General features: G+C 40.5%; 1 protein-coding gene across 4 annotated transcripts in view; it reads left to right on the forward strand.

The window, feature by feature from the left end:
- AP4S1 (adaptor related protein complex 4 subunit sigma 1) overlaps positions 1 to 16,297 on the forward strand; it is a 68,619-nt gene that overhangs the window by 28,477 nt on the left and 23,845 nt on the right. Inside the window, exons 2-6 of one of the 4 annotated variants that reach the window (XM_080643119.1) lie at positions 1,877 to 2,081; positions 7,083 to 7,169; positions 8,316 to 8,384; positions 13,281 to 13,362; positions 14,108 to 14,182. In XM_080643119.1, the coding sequence (XP_080499245.1) occupies positions 1,944 to 2,081; positions 7,083 to 7,169; positions 8,316 to 8,384; positions 13,281 to 13,352 (366 nt within the window). In that variant the 5' untranslated portion in view covers positions 1,877 to 1,943 and the 3' untranslated portion in view covers positions 13,353 to 13,362; positions 14,108 to 14,182. Of the gene's footprint in view, positions 1 to 1,876; positions 2,082 to 7,082; positions 7,170 to 8,315; positions 8,385 to 13,171; positions 13,363 to 14,107; positions 14,183 to 16,297 lie in introns of those variants that run through there. The other 3 variants (XM_080643120.1, XM_080643118.1, XM_080643117.1) reach the window with 3 other exon arrangements.

Raw genomic sequence — 16,297 nt, forward strand, 5'->3', positions numbered from 1 at the left:
GAAGGAATACTGTGCTTGTGAGGTAGGACCAATGTGATCCCTCGGTGTAGCATCTCAATGGGATCATTTTACATCTTCTTTTACCACTCAGTGCAACCAGAGCATTTAAAGGCAAAGCCCTAGCCATGAGTTCCTTTGAGACAATGTTTTTTTCTTTTACCTGGCAGCTAGTATCCAGGGCATAGGATTGTAATTTCTAAGATTCATAAAGATAGTTTTAAAATAACTTTGCTGAAAGGGAATAAAAGAAAGGATGATAATCTTAATTTACTAGTCATGTGTCATAATTTACTGGGAATAATTTTTAAGGAGAGTAAAAGCAGCACATAATACCAAATGATTAAGCAGCGTAAAGTATGTTGCCATCCCACCTACAGTAGTGAGGATAGCATCCTGGAAAAGGGAGTGAATGGCCACAAGTGTCCCCCTGACACAGCTGTATAGCCTCCTCTGAGCTGGTCTAGATGACATCCTGTTCTACACACTGAATGGACACAGCAACCAAACGTGTATTTAAGAAGTATTGTTAACCTTGGTCTTTTGCACTGATTTTCACAGATAGTATAAAATGTGAATATGATATTGTCCGATGAGCCAATGAGGCAACTCGGACGCTCATGATGAAAGGTCTGGCCATTAGTCAATATTGTACTTTTTTGCAATTGATTCTTTCAAAATCTATATTAAGTGCAAAAGGAACAAACATAAGTTTCAGTACAGCTTAGTTAGAAATAAAGCCACAGCATGAACTCCTGAATGATAAGGATCATGTGTTTGTCCTCTAAGCTGGGCTCCACCTCTGGCAAAATAATCCAGGGACTTTGGGTGTCTTAATCCCTGCTTGTCCTTAAAATGGGATAACAGAAGTACCTGCTTATTGTGAAAATTTAATAATATATGTACATTGCTTAGTACAGACCTTACAGGACTTGTTATAGGGCCTTGTTATTATAGTTGCTACTAAGACTACTGCTTCCAACATTAACGGAAAAAACGCTTCACTATAGATCTTGTCTCCATTTTCCATAAAATAGTTCCTATTCTTTAGCATGACTTCTAAAGCCATTATCATCTTATGTGAGCAGCTCAGTTTCCTGTGATTGTTCTTCCTGCCCCCTGAACCAGAGCCATTGAACTATCCAGAGCTTTCACATCCCTGCTTTCTCTGCCCCAGAGTCACTTCCTCTAGATCATTGTTAAGGACTTTTCCCCCCAAATATATTTTTATTGATTTCAGAGAGGAAGGGACAGGGAGGGAGAGAGATAAATATCAATGATGAGAGAATCATTGATTGGCTGCCTCCTGCATGCCCTTTACTGGGGATTGAGCCCGCATCCTGGGCATGCGCCCTGACCAGGAATCAAACTGTGACCTCCTGGTTCATAGGCTGACGCTCAACCACTGAGCCATACGGACCTGGCTGTTAAGGACTTTTTAAGTGCCCCTTCTTTGAGAAGCTGTTCCCAACACTCCTATGATGTGCCTTGCCCCTCCCGTCTGTACCAGTTGTAACTCATTACCTCATACCATTGTTACTTGATTACCTACCTAGCAGCTTTGCTAGGTGTGAAGATCAGAAATGATTACTTCATCTCCATATTCTTCTGGTGCTTGACACATCAGTCCAACAAGACTGATGAGTCAGTCCATGGATGAAATGTGAGTAGAAGTACTGTGGATACTAAAAATGTTTTGGAAGATAATTAATGAACATTTACATTTAATTATTTTTAAAACCTCATTTAGTTCATAGTAGTGAAGACCAATGACATCAGAAGACATTTTTTACTTACTTCTGGTTCATTTGTAGAACACATTTAATATGATCCTTTATGAAAATTGATCTTGCCTTTCTGTTTTTCTTTCATCCTTCAGGTTCTAATTATAGCCACCCTTGCCATAACTTTTTATTTGTATTTGGAAAAATACTGGCCAGAAAAAAATGATAAAATTCTTCCTCATGGTGAATAAACAAGGGCAGACCCGGCTGTCTAAGTACTATGAGCACGTGGATATTAATAAGCGTACACTTCTGGAAACAGAAGTCATCAAGAGCTGCCTCTCTCGATCCAGTGAACAAGTAAGTTTCCAATTCTCTCTTATCTCTGCCTTCAACTCAGCAATGGCATATCTGTTATTACCGTGTCTCAGTGGGCATCGTTTTCTTTGAACTACTTTATTTCAACAGTTATTAGGGAAAATAACAAGTGAAATGAAGGCTGAAGCATAGCTCTCCTTACATCCCTTAAAGGAAAATAAAAACAAAGCAAACCAGAAACAGTCTTGGGTTCATATGTAGGTCAGCATATTTGTCTCAATGCAGCATGGAAGTGGCACCTCAAATTTGTTCCTGCTGATAGACATATCTTATTTTTGTTGTTCATATGAATTCAGCCCTTGGAACTCTTAGGAGTACTTGTAGCAGGTGGTTTTCTTTAAGCCAAAAGTTGAAGATCAGATGGCAGGTATAGTGGTAAACACTCAAAGACACACTTTGTGCCAGAGAATAATAATATGATTCTCATGTATGGTGTAATTTTTTTCTGCTTATTATTTTTGTGAATTTGCCAACAACATAATACTGGAACTAGTGATTTTAAAACAAACCTGAGAGGAGAAAACCAAGATGGTGGCATAGGTAAACACCTAAACTGCTGCCTCGCACAACAATTTCAAAACTACAACTAAAAGACAAAACGGACATCATCCAGAACCACAGGAAGGCTGGCTGAGTGGAAATTCTATAACTAGAAGCACACTGAGACTCAGAGGAGCTGCAGAAGGCAGAGGTACAGAGGTGCGCACGTGGAGAAAACTGGCAACTGAGTGCGCGGCTGACTTTCTCAAGCGGGAGGGAGACCAAAGCTCCCAACTGCACTGAACTCCGGTTCTGGGCGAGACTCTGGGGACCCAGACTCATTTGGAGAGAAACTGGACTGTCTGGCAGCAGGCAAAACTCGAGGGCGGATTTCTCTCAGAAGTGCTTGCAGCAATTACCGTGGGACACTGAGACCCAGAGGCCCCTTAGGGCAGGGCTGACAGGAAGCCATTGCTGTCTGCTCCGCCCTGAGACTCCACTCCATCCAAGCTGAGCACAGAGGCTTTTGCAAGTCTTGTCTCATAAGGGTGTCTCCGGCACAGAAGTTCTCCCAGCGTAGACACAGCTGATCCTCACAGCAAATTGGTCTGGAGGTCAATTCCTCCCAGTGATACCAACCAATCAAGGCTTAACTACAACAAGACTGTGCACACAGCCCACAAAGGGGTGCACCAAGAGTGTCTACCTCAGGTAACTGGGGAGGCTGAGCCACTTGACCTTATAGGACACCTAGCACACAAAGCTACTCTACCAACTCAGGGAAGCAGCCAAAATGCGGAGACAAAGAAACAGATCACAAATGAAAGAAATGGAGGAAAGCAAACGACTGGATATAGAGTTCAAAACCACGGTTATAAGTTTTTTCAAGAATTTTCTAGAAAAGGCCGATAAATTTAGCGAGACTCTCGAGGATATGAAAAAGGACCAACTAGAAATTAAACATACACTGACTGAAATAAAAAATATTATACAGAGATCTAACAGCAGACTAGAGGAATGCAAGAATCAAGCCAAAGATTTGAAATACAAAGAAGCAAAAAACACTCAACCGGAAAAGCAAAAAAAAAGAAAAAAGAATCCAAAAAGTTGAAGATAGTGTAAGGAACCTCTGGGACCACTTCAAGCATACCAACATCCGAATTATGAGGGTGCCAGAAGAAGAGAGAGAGCAAGATACTGAAAACCTATTTGAAGAAATAATGACTGAAAACTTCCCCCACCTGGTGAGAGAAATAGACTTAAAAGTCCAGGAAGCGCACAGAACCCCAAACAAAAGGAATCCAAAGAGGACCACACCAAGACACATCATAATTAAAATGCCAAGAGCAAAAGACAAAGAGAGAATATTAAAAGCAGCAAGAGAAAAACAGTTAGTTACCTACAAGGGAGCACCCATACGATTGTCAGCTGATTTCTCAACAGAAACTATGTAGGCCAGATGGGAGTGGCAAGAAATATTCAAAGTGATGAATAGCAAGAACCTAAAACCAAGATTACTCTACCCAGCAAAGCTATCATTCAGAATTGAAGGTCAGATAAAGAGCTTCACAGACAAGAAAAAGCTAAAGGAGTTCATCACCACCAAACCAGTATTATATGGAATGCTGAAAGGTATTCTTTAAGAAGAGGAAGAAGAAGAAAAAGGTAAAGATAAAAATTATGAACAACAAATACATATCTATCAACAAGTGAATCTAAAAATCAAGTGAATAAAAAATCTGATGAACAGAATAAACTGGTGAATATAATAGAATCAGGGCCATAGAAAGGGAGTGGACTGACAATTCTCAGGGGGAAAGGGGTGTGGGGGGTGTGGGAAGAGACTGGACAAAAATCATACACCTATGGATGAGGACAGTGGCAGGGGTAAGGTCAGAGGGTGGGATGGGAACCGAGTGGAGGGGAGCTATGGGGGGAAAAAAGAGGAACAATTGTAATAATCTGAACAATAAAGATTTATTAGAAACAAAAAAAACCTGATTAGACCTGTGTTCTTTTATTATATAGATAGGAGAAATGGAAATTTAAAAAAAGAAACAACAAATCCATTCATTCTGCCAAAATTAAGGTTAAATTAAATCATTGAAATAATTTTAAAGTGGGAATTTTTTAAAATGGAGTTTACATTTTCAAAGAACTTTGATTGGATAATTACTTAATCCAGGTCCTAAACTTTGAATCCATTGGAAATCACTGAACAAACTGAGACAAAATCAGAAAGCTTGTTTAAAACACCCATTCATTTTGCCAATTCTCCATTTCACTGCCTAGGTAGAAAGGCTGGCTGTGGGAACCACTGCTAAGTCATAAAATATTAAGCTACATCTGTGCTTCAGAAGTTAATGCGTTGGAACTGTTTCCCTTGTCTTCTAAACTGATTTTCCATTTGGAACCTCTCAAGAGTTTTCTTTGAATTACTACTTTGGTCTGCCATGGTACACACTGCTTTGCCTAGTTGTCAAAGGAAACAAACTATTAAAGGACTATGTTAATAGCCACATAATTTAAGTAAAGGTAGGCACACTCCAGAAGCACTCATGCTTGAATCTTCCTATAATTTCAACTCTGTAATTTCAAACACCCCTTTCACTGATAAGTTATTCTTTTTAAATATGTGCTTTTGAATAAATATACTGTTGGATATTTTTGAAGCACTCTAAATTATTTTAGACTTTAATAGGAATCCACTGGTGTTTTGTCAAAATCAGGCACCAAAGTAGTACAATCTCAGCTTAGTTTATATTTTATCCTCAAAGTGCTTTGATACTTTTTAAAAATACATATATATTTTTATTGATTTCAGAGAGGAAGGGAAAGGAAGAGGGAGAGAGAGATAGAAACATCAATGATGAGCCCTAGCTGGTTTGGCTCAGTGGATAGAGCGCCAGCCTGCAGACTGAAGGGTCCCGGGTTCGATTTTGGTCAAGGGCACATGTGGGCTCGATCCCCAGTAGGGGGCGTGCAGGAAGCAGCCAATCAATAATTCTCATCATTGATGTTTCTATCTCTCTTTCCCTCTCCCTTCCACGCTGAAATCAATAAAAATATTTTTTTAAAAAGAAACATTGATGATCAGCTTCCTCCTGCACGCCCCATACTGGGGATCGAGCCTGCAACCCACACATGTGCCCTGACCCAGGAATTGAACTGTGACCTCCTAATTCATAGGTTGACGCTGAACCACTGAGTCTCACCAGTTGGGCTTGATACTTTTTTTTAATATCAGAAACTTCTGAGAAGCGTTGAAAATGTTCCTCAGTTCATTCAGATAGATTGTGTTTCCTTGAAGGATCCAACTGAGCACAAATCACCCTGGCTCTACAGTCAGCCAGAGGTTGCAGAATGGTCCTGCACTTACTGCCTTCATCCTGATTTTAAATAAAAGCCTCACCGCCTCCATTTTATAATTTGTCAAGTGGCTTCCATGGAAGAAATTCCATGATCAAAATGTGCAGCTTCATTCTCAGGTGCATCCGGGCTGCCAAGAGCAACATCTTCAGTGCAAAAAGCCGTACAGCCGATGCTCAATCACGTTTGGCCAAGCACACCCGAAGTCCAAGGAAGGGCAGCACTGTGCTTTCCGTTGGCTCCCAGTTCCTTTCCACCCGGGGCCATCCCATTTTCCTTTGTACAGTGACTGTAGGAGAGAGATAAACGGGAGGGAGTTGTTTTATCCACAAGTCAGTGATGGTAAGCTAGTTATGAATTCCTAAGAGGCAATGTTTACAATGAAGATGCGTCTAGCTTTGCCACACAAAAACCATCTTTATCTTTTCTTTATTTTTTAAAATATATTTTTATTGATTTTAGAGAGGAAGGAAGAGGGAGAGAGATAGAAACATCAATGATGAGAGATAATCATTGATCGGCTGCCTCCTGCACGCCCTCTACTGGGGATCGAGCCCACAGCCCAGGCATGTGCCCCTGACCGGCATCGAACCAGGAACCCTTCAGTCCGCAGGCTGACGCTCTGTGCACTGAGCCAGCTAGGTCTCAAAAGCCATCTTTAAATGGTTTATAAAAGAGTCTACATTGATTCTATGGAGCTAGGAAAAAGAAATAGAGATTTTTTATTTTATTTTTTGGCATGGGTGTCTGCTACATATATTTGGTTCTTCAGTGATGGTTAAGAAGAAAGTATTGTGTTGGGTTATTTTCACATTGCAGACAGTGTAAAATGCTGAGTATTCAGTAGTTTTGCCTGCTGAGTTCCACATAGAGCCCACAAAGGAATAAGAAGGAGCACAGATGGGAACAGAGCCTTTGTTCCAAGACCACTTCCTTCCTCCCACTAGAGATGCTTCCAAGTCGTCTCCCCAATATTGTGAGGAGAGACCAACAAAGACATGTAACATTTTAATGTGTATTTCTAAGAATGTGTTGGCAGGTACTCAAATAAGAAGATAAAAATTATGCAAGCCATTTTGAAGAAATCCATTTCCACCATAGGAATTAATGTGTAATTGTGTTTTGTTTGTCTAGTGCTCTTTTGTTGAATATAAGGATTTTAAGCTGATATATCGGCAGTATGCAGCTCTCTTCATCGTGGTTGGAGTTAATGACACCGAGGTAAGATAACAGAAGGGCCTGTAGAAGATGCAAGGAAGTTGTATATAAAAACAGTCTGGTTTTCATTCCTTTTTACATTGACATTTTCTTCCCTACTTGCCTCTCTAAGAATTATCTTGGCTCTTTTGCAGGATTTTGGTTTCCATCAGGGCTAGGGAAAGCTGTGTGGAGGAGAAATACCTTGGATTTTTATTAGATTAGATGAGCAGCTTGTAGAGAAGCACGAAACCACAGAGGGCCTTCCTCGACCCAAAGCAGTACTGGTGTCCTGCCCTCGTCCCATGGTACACAGTAGGGCAGTTTAGACAAGTGTGGTGGCCAATCTATTGTGGCATTAAACTCTGATAGGCTGACATATCAGAGGCCACAGCAAACTGTGAATATGATTCTGTTGTGATTATGTCTCCTCAGATTTAAGTTCACCTTTTCAGAAATGCCAGGCCCAGATCAACAGCACCTATGGCCATGCACGCTCTGAAAGAGCGATCTAAAATACTTTGAAATCTCAGTGTTTTATCTGTGAACAAAACTTGGAGATGGTTTCCGCATCTTCACAAGTAGAAAAGTGATGGCATGTGGAAACTGAAAAATTGCTTCAGCCAGTTGGAGGTGAAGTCAGGGAGTAGAGCTCAGAATTCTGCACTAGACTCAGTCCGGTTTCAGTCCAGCTAGATTCATTATGGACATTTAAAAAAACCTTAGCAGCCCTAACTGGTTTGGCTCAGTGGATAGAGCATCGGCCTGTGGACTGAAAGGTCCCAGGTTCGATTCCAGTCGAGGGCATGTACCTTGGTTGCGGGCACATCCTCAGTAGGAGGGGTGCAGGAGGCAGCTGATCAATGTTTCTCTCTCATCAATGTTTCTAGCTCTATCCCTCTCCCTTCCTCTCTGTAAAAAATCAATAAAATACATTTAAAAAAATAAATAAAATAAAATAAAAAAACCTTAGCAGTTACGGTTTTCTATATTTCTCCTCTTAATAAACTTCTTTTAAACGAGTGAGTTATAAAACTATTCTGAACAGTTGTCCATGGAAGCTACCTTGCTCACATCAGTATACCAAGCCATGTGTGCCGAGGCAGCTCCCTGTCTGAGTCACACATGGGCCATACTAAAACTGAATGCATCCTTCCTTCTTTATTTCAGAATGAGATGGCGATTTATGAATTCATCCACAACTTTGTGGAAGTTTTAGATGACTATTTCAGCCGAGTGGTAAGTCTAATGACTAAAAAAGGGTTTTCGTCCTCAGGCCAATTTTCCAGAAATGGTTCTATATCAAGAACATGTGTTAATATAGAGCCTTAATATGTAAACGTTAAAACTCAAATGATGGCACCTTTTCTTTACCTTTCCTTCTGGCTCATGCAGAGTGTTCTGAACCTACTAGTAGTTCTTTATAAAGAACCATTTCTACAAGACTAAGAACGTTTTATGTATTTCTCAGTTAAGAGACTTTGCTATCTAATTTGCTCTCTCTTTCTTTCTTGTGCTTCGCCTTGTAAAAGTCATGGAAATTAAATTAAATTAAACTCTTGCTTTGACGATCAAAACCAACTCCTCTTAAGGAATACATGAGTTCCTTTCCAACAGTTCTACTTAAAAAAACAAAAACAGCTATATTGAAATATAATTTACATACTATACAATTCACCCTCTTAAATATATAATTTTTAGTATTTATGTTATCTGGTATACAGAGTTGTGCAACCATCACCACAATCAATTTTAGAGTATTACATCACCCCAAAAAGAAGCACAATACTCCTTAGCATTTCCCTCCCACTTATCTGTCTCCGCCTGCTCTAGGCCCTAGGTAGTCAGTAATCTACTTTCTGTCTCTGTTAGTTTACCTATTCTATAATTTACCTGTTCTAGACATTTTATATAAATAGATTTGTACGGAGAAGATTAACATGACCCCCACACAAGAATGACATGCAAATTCCTGAATAGAACTGTACAATATGTGGTCTTTTGTGACTGGCTTTTTTTTAACTTAACATTTTCAACATTCATCAGTGTTGTAACATGTATTAGTAATTCTTTCCTTTTTATTGCCAAATAATATTCCACTATATGGCTATACCACATTTTGTTTATCCACTCTTCAGTTGATGGGCATTTGGGTTATTTATACTTTTTGGCTATTATGAATAATGGTGCTATGAACATTTGTGAACACATTTTTGTGTGGAATCATCTTTTTCATTCTCTTGGGTATATACTTAGGACTGGAATTATTGGATCATATGGTAACTCCATGTTTACCATTTTGATTGGTGTGGCCACTATGGAAAGCAGTATGGAGGGTCCTCAAAAAATTAAAAATAGAACTACCATATGATCCAACAATCCCACTTCTGAATATGTATCCAACAAAAATCCAAACAGTAATTCAAAAAGATATATGCACCCCTTGCCAAAACCGGTTTGGCTCAGTGGATAGAGCGTCGGCCTGCGGACTGAAAGGTCCCAGGTTCGATTCCGGTCAAGGGCACGTAACTTGGTTGTGGGCACATCCCCAGTGGGAGGTGTGCAGGAGGCAGCTGATCGATGTTTCTCTCTCATCGATGTTTCTAACTCTCTATCCCTCTTCCTTCCTCTCTGTAAAAAATCAATAAAATATAAAAAAAAAAAAGATTGTTTAAAAAAAAGATATATGCACCCCTATGTTCATTGCAGCATTTTAACAATAGCCAAGATATGGAAGCAACATAAGTGTCCATTAATAGATGATTGGATAAAGAAGATTGACACATATACACAATGCCATATTACTCAGCCATAAAAAGAATGAAATCTGCCCAGGGACTGTTGCTCATTGATTAAGCGTCAGCCTGTGAACCAGGTCCTGGTTTGATTCCCTATCAGGGCACATGCCCAGGTTGTGGACTCGATCCCCAGTGGAGGTTGTGCATCAGTGATTCTCTCTCATATTGATGTTTCTATCTCTCTCTCCCTATCTCTTCCTCTCTGAAATCAATAACAATGTATATATTTTTAAAAAATCAGTTGTCCATAAATGTAAATGTTTATTTCTGGACTTTCATTCTGTTCCAATTATCTGTATGTTTATCCTTCTGCCAATACCACACTGTCTTCCTGACTTTAGCTTTGTAGTTAGTTTGAAATAGTCCTTTAAAAGAATCAGTAAAGATGTTTTACTCTGTTATGTAGGCCTTGCTCTGCCTTGGTTAGACATTCTTGAGAAGTAGAGGTAGCACAGGATGATTTTTCAAAGTTGTTTTGTTTATTACATTTTGCTTTTATTTTTATTTATTTTTTAAATATATTTTTATTGATTTCAGAGAGGGAGAGGGAGAGAGAGATAGAAACATCAATGATGAGAGAGAATCATTGATCGGCTGCCTCCTGCACTCCCCATACTGGGGATCGAGCCTGCAACCCGGGCATGTGCCCTTGACTGGAATCGATCCTGGGACCCTTCAGTCCACAGGTCGACGCTCTATCCACTGAGCCAAACCAGCTAGGGCTCATTCTCCTTTTAAATAAAATTATTAGGAAGGAATTATTTTTAACTTGCTTCTTTCTGAGACAGTGAGTGAAATCCATAGTTAGTAATACTGAGTGTACTAAAGCCTACTTAGGGCAAAACTCATGTTAACAAGTTATATCTTCAGTCTAACTCCTTCTAATGCCAGAAGTAGCATTTGGCAGACTCCTTCATGGGACAATTATCTAGCCTGTCTTCACTGCCTTGGTGCAGAGGTCTCAGTGTGTGGTTCTTGGACGAGCAGCGTACCAGTAAACATCACCTGGGAACTTGTAAGACAAAATTCTGGACCCACCCCTGTCTATTGGATTAGAAACTCTGGGTTGGAGCCCAGCAGCCGGTGTTTTAACAAGCTTTCCAGGTGATTCCGGTGCATGCTTACCGCGTGAGTCTTATGGTCAGCCATTTCCTAATTCAGATTGGAGCTGGGAAGCTGCCCAGTGGCCTTCGACACGGTAATGCATCTAATGCATCAGGAAGGGATTGGTGGCCTCCAAAACTGGAAGAGGGCAAGAGGCGGGCCATTCCAGATGCTGGCTTTGAGGGGACAGAGAGCATTGAGGCTGGCTTTAAAATTCATCTTCGTATTGGTTGTTTGGAGAGAGTGCTGTCAACCAACAATATCCAAAAGAACTTTTCAGCAGCCATAGAAATGGCTGTACTTGTACTATCCAATGCGGTAGGCGCCAGCTACATGTGGCTCTTGGACACTTAAAATGTGATTAGTGTCAGTGAGGAATTTTAATTTTATTTAATTTCGGTTTAAATCGCCACATGAGGCTAGTGGACAGCGGAACTCTAGCTCCGAAGGACCACTCTGTTAAGACAGGCTGGGCGCAAATCAAAGTCTGTGATTCAGGGCTGGCCATGATTAGCCACTTTAAGGGAACACCTACCAGGAAGAATATAATTTCCCAAATTGGCAATGTTTTAAACTGGGAGACTAAAGAGTGGGTGCAAGCACTATCATTTCTAAGGGTTTTAAAATTATTATTGTTATATTCAGTAACTGAGCATAAATAGCATGTTGCTGAATTGGGCTGTAATTCTAGGGAGAGTCGGTAACCACATAAACCACAGAGGTAAAGATTAGAATTTAATTTAAACCTGGTGATTATATAGGACTTGGAGGACCCAGGTTTAGGATGACAGTAGTAGCAAAAAGAAGAGAAAGAGGAGGGAAAAGAGTACTATGGGAAAGAAAATAGAAACTGTCCCACTCATGGAGAATGCCTTGTCATCTAAAATTATTTTTAGGTTTCTGAGTTTTAAACATTCTTTCTGGGACTATTTTTAATCTTAGTGTTTCCAAATCTTAAATTTGGACATCAGTCTCATGCTGCTGTCTGGGCTGAAAGAAGCATCTCCGCATCACATTTCAAAAAAAAAGGCCAGTGCAATCAGCTTTAACGGAGGCAGTTTGCAAAAGCTGAGGAACAGGGTTGTCAGTGCTGCCTTTGTCAAACTGAAGTCCTTTCAAATATGTATTTGGCTCTTTGCTTGTTTTCTCCCTTTATGAATATCTATGTTCATTGAAAAAAAATTAAAAATACATACAAGCAAAAGAAAGGGGAGAAGATCATCAGTAAGCCCATCGTTTATTGGTAAATTTCCTTTCAGACTCTTCATATATATCAGGTAAGTGTCATGGGCAGGAAAACAATTATATATATATATATATATATATATATATATATATATACACACACACACACACACACACACACACACACACACACTAGAGGCCCAGTGCACGAAATTAGTGAACTCGGGGAAGAGGGATGGTCCCTCAGCCCAGCCTGTGCCCTCTCGCAGTCCAGGAACCCTCCGGGGATGTCTGACTGACGTGGAGGCAGGAGAGGCTCCTGCCACCACCACTGCGCTCACCAGCCGTGAGCCCGGCTTCTGGCTGAGTGGCACACCCCCTATGGGAGCGCACTGACCACCAGGGGGCAGCTCCTGCGTTGAGCCTCTGCCCCCTGGTGGTCAATGCACATCATAGCAACCAGTCCTTCTGCCGTTTGGTCTATTTGCATATTAGCCTTTTATTATATAGGATGTATGGGATAATTCTGTATGTACCATACATATAACTTGCTTTTTATTCAACAATATGTCAGTACTTAGGTATCTGCATCATCATTTGTGGATCTGCTATAATTTTTTTAACTAGCCCCCCTAATTTTCAATAGTTTGCTGTTATAAGCTTTACCCTGAATATCCTATCACACATTGTTGTGCCATTATCTAATTATTTCCTTAAGATAAACTCCCAGGAGTAAAATTGATGGACTATAGAGTATACACATTATTAAGGTTTTTTATAAACCTATCAAAATTGCCTATCATCTGTAAAAGTTGAGTTAGTTTATCCCCTCTATGTTCTAAGGATAACTGTTCTAGTCTATAAAATGTAGCCCCCTTTTTAAAAAAAAATCACAACCCTAAACTCAGGGCCTTTCCGTTCTCGCACTTCTGTGCCCAGAGCAGCTGCTCCCACTGCTTCCAGGTGTGTAGCCAGAGCAGCCCTAACTCTGCTAAGTGCATTCTGTCCCGATGTCTCATTCTCATGCGTGCACTCTTTTCTCTTCCAGAGTGAATTAGACGTATCCTTTTTCAATGCCGTGAGTCAAGCTTCCCACAACATTTGGCAAAATACAGGCTAGTCTTTATTAGGTAAGTGCCACGGTCAGAAAAACAGTTATGCAGACTCTAGAATCCAGAATGCTAGTGACCAACGACCAGAACATGACAGCCAGAGGTACAGGTGCTTTGCAGAAACACCCGCCTTTTTTGCAAAGACAGTTCTTAAGATTTTTGTATATTTCAGACAAGGCAGTTCTGTGGTAGTAGTTATAATAACTGTTATATATTAATTTAACTTCTTTTAAGTATATAGGATAGACCTTTTTAGAATTTAAATAACACAGGCAGAAAGTGCTTGGTCCTTGTAGAGAGAAAGGATTTTCATGGCTCCAGGTGTAAATCTCCAGAAATTTTCCACATGGTCAGAATAAGGTCTCAGGGATGACAAACCAGAGGGTTAAAGAAATTGCCTGGCTCATATTCATTTCCTTTTGTAGCAAAGAATGCTCTCCTTTTCTTCTCTTCTCTCTTTTATTTTTTCTAAATTTATCTTTATTATTGAAAGTATTACATATGTCCCTCTTTTTTTCCCATTGACCCCCCTTAATCCCATACCAGCCTTCCTCCCCCACAAGGCCTTCCCCACACTATTGTCTGTGTCCATGGTTATGCATATATTCATAGACGTTCTTTTGTTAATCTCTCCCTACCTATCCCCCCACCCCAGCCTTCCCTCTGAGATGCCACAGTCTGTTCCATGGCTTCTGTATCTCTGGATCTATTTTGTTCATCAGTTTGTTTTGTTCATTAGATTCTTCTCCCTTTTAAATCAAAGTATCCAAGGCCCCAACAACAAGCATGATTTGCTTAGAATACTGCAGGCCTGCAGACTTTGGCAGGAGCCCACCAGGTATGTGTGAGTGCTCTGGAGGGAAGTTGACTTTCAAAAATTTGCTTACCACTTGAAAGCAATAATAAAAGAGTCCTTTGAGAAAACATCAGGCTTGAATCTAACATAGTTACACTAATTATAACAAATAGATATTTTATGTATATGTTGGTATACATACATTTAGACACGTGTGCCCAGAGTCAGGATATTCTGAAGAAATAGCCATTTACCTTTAACTAGTGATAGAAAATGTCTTCATGTTGATAAACTTCATTTGCAGGCTGTATTTGGAAGCCTCTTTAAATTAATTGGGAAAATCTGCATGCCCTCTAACAGTGAGTGACCTAAGTCTAGGACCCCTTTGACTTAGGAGACCGGAGATCAGGCTGTATATCAACATGTAACATTCATTTTAACTAAGCCCTTTAAAGCAATTCAAAATAAATCTCTTCCTCCTTGTACAGGGTAATAAGAAATTGCCTTTTGACTTCAAGGAAGATAGTGAAAGCTGATAGGCACTTCCCTGGGAATACAGAACCCAAGTTCCACTTTTGGTCCTACCACCAATTAGCTGTGTGTGTTGGACAAGTCACACCACCTCTCATCTAAAAATGATAGAATTAGACTCGAAGAGCTTTAAAGTTCTCAGCCTTAATATTTGATGTTGCTATGACTCTAGGTAACTGAGCTGAGTTACCTTACACCCGGAACAGGAGAGGAGAGTCCTACAAGGTTAGATATTCAGAGAATTAAAGTGAATCAGATGTAACAGGATATGTAGTACAGTTGGCCTAGTTGTGTTGATGTGTCTTACATGTTGACTAGATGTTTATTAAAAGTAGAGATGGGTTTGTCTTTGGGTCCCTCTGGTGAATAGCAAAGGTCCATGTAATGAGCTCCAGCATTCTTGTTTGAATTTAATTTCCACACTAAGACACACAAATTGTATCTTTCCCCTCATTTTACTTAGTTTCATTTTTTTTTAAACATATTTTATTGATATTTTACAGAGAGGAAGGGAGAGGGATAGAGAGCTAGAAACATCGATGAGAGAGAAACATCGATCAGCTGCCTCCTGCACACCCCCCACTGGGGATGTGCCCGCAACCACAGTACATGCCCTTGACCGGAATCGAACCCGGGACCCCTGAGTCTGCAGGCCGACGCTCTATCCACTGAGCCAAACTGGTTAGGATCAGCCTAGGCCCGTGGTCGGCAAACTGCGGCTCGCGAGCCACATGCGGCTCTTTGGCCCCTTGAGTGTGGCTCTTCCACAAAATACCACGGCCTGGGCGAGTCTATTTTGAAGAAGTGGCGTTAGAAGAAGTTTAAGTTTAAAAAATGTGGCTCTCAAAAGAAATTTCAATCGTTGTACTGTTGATATTTGGCCCTGTTGACTAATGAGTTTGCCGACCACTGGCCTAGGCCTTTCTTGCTTTGTACTATTCCTGTCAGGGTTGAAGTGGGTGTGCCCATTTTTTACCATGGGCTTGGCATATAGGGTTTTGTTTTTTTTTATTCCTGCTCACCTGGCATTTGGCCCAAATGCCATTACTCTTGGCTTCACCAGTGTGCACAAGTTGCTCATAAACCAAATCAAGATGTGACCAATAGCTAAATTATTTTAAAGGAGTCATATGATTCCAGGGGGAAATCAGCCTTCAGGCTGTTGCCTCACATAGGATTTAGTCTGTGGTTTCCCTATATAGTGCCAGAAAGCTGCATGATTATTAGCGGTTTGAGCCAGATACTCAGATAGACAGGCAGTCACATGCCCACATACAAGATGACCTCACTGAGCAACTCATATTTCCTGGATGTTGGGAAATTCGGGCTCACTGAAGAACCTTGTCCTTGCAATGTGAGGATGTCGGTGGTTAATAATGATTCAGCAGTACATTCTAATCTGAATTTCAAAACAATTAGCCTGTTGCTCAAGGGGACATCTGAATTGCTGATCATCTACTTTCCAGAGATGGAAGTCTTCAGAGTAGCTTGATCCCTGAACCAATTCAAATAGATTAAAATTAGATCTTCTGTCTCAAAGAAAATTATCTTGGATGAGTTGGCATTCCCAAAGGCACTAAGGTTTTCATTACCCTAAGTCCGTGGTCGGCAAACTGCGGCTCGCGA

Source organism: Plecotus auritus (assembly GCF_963455305.1).
Source record: "Plecotus auritus genome assembly, chromosome: 1".
NCBI lineage: Eukaryota > Metazoa > Chordata > Mammalia > Chiroptera > Vespertilionidae > Plecotus > Plecotus auritus.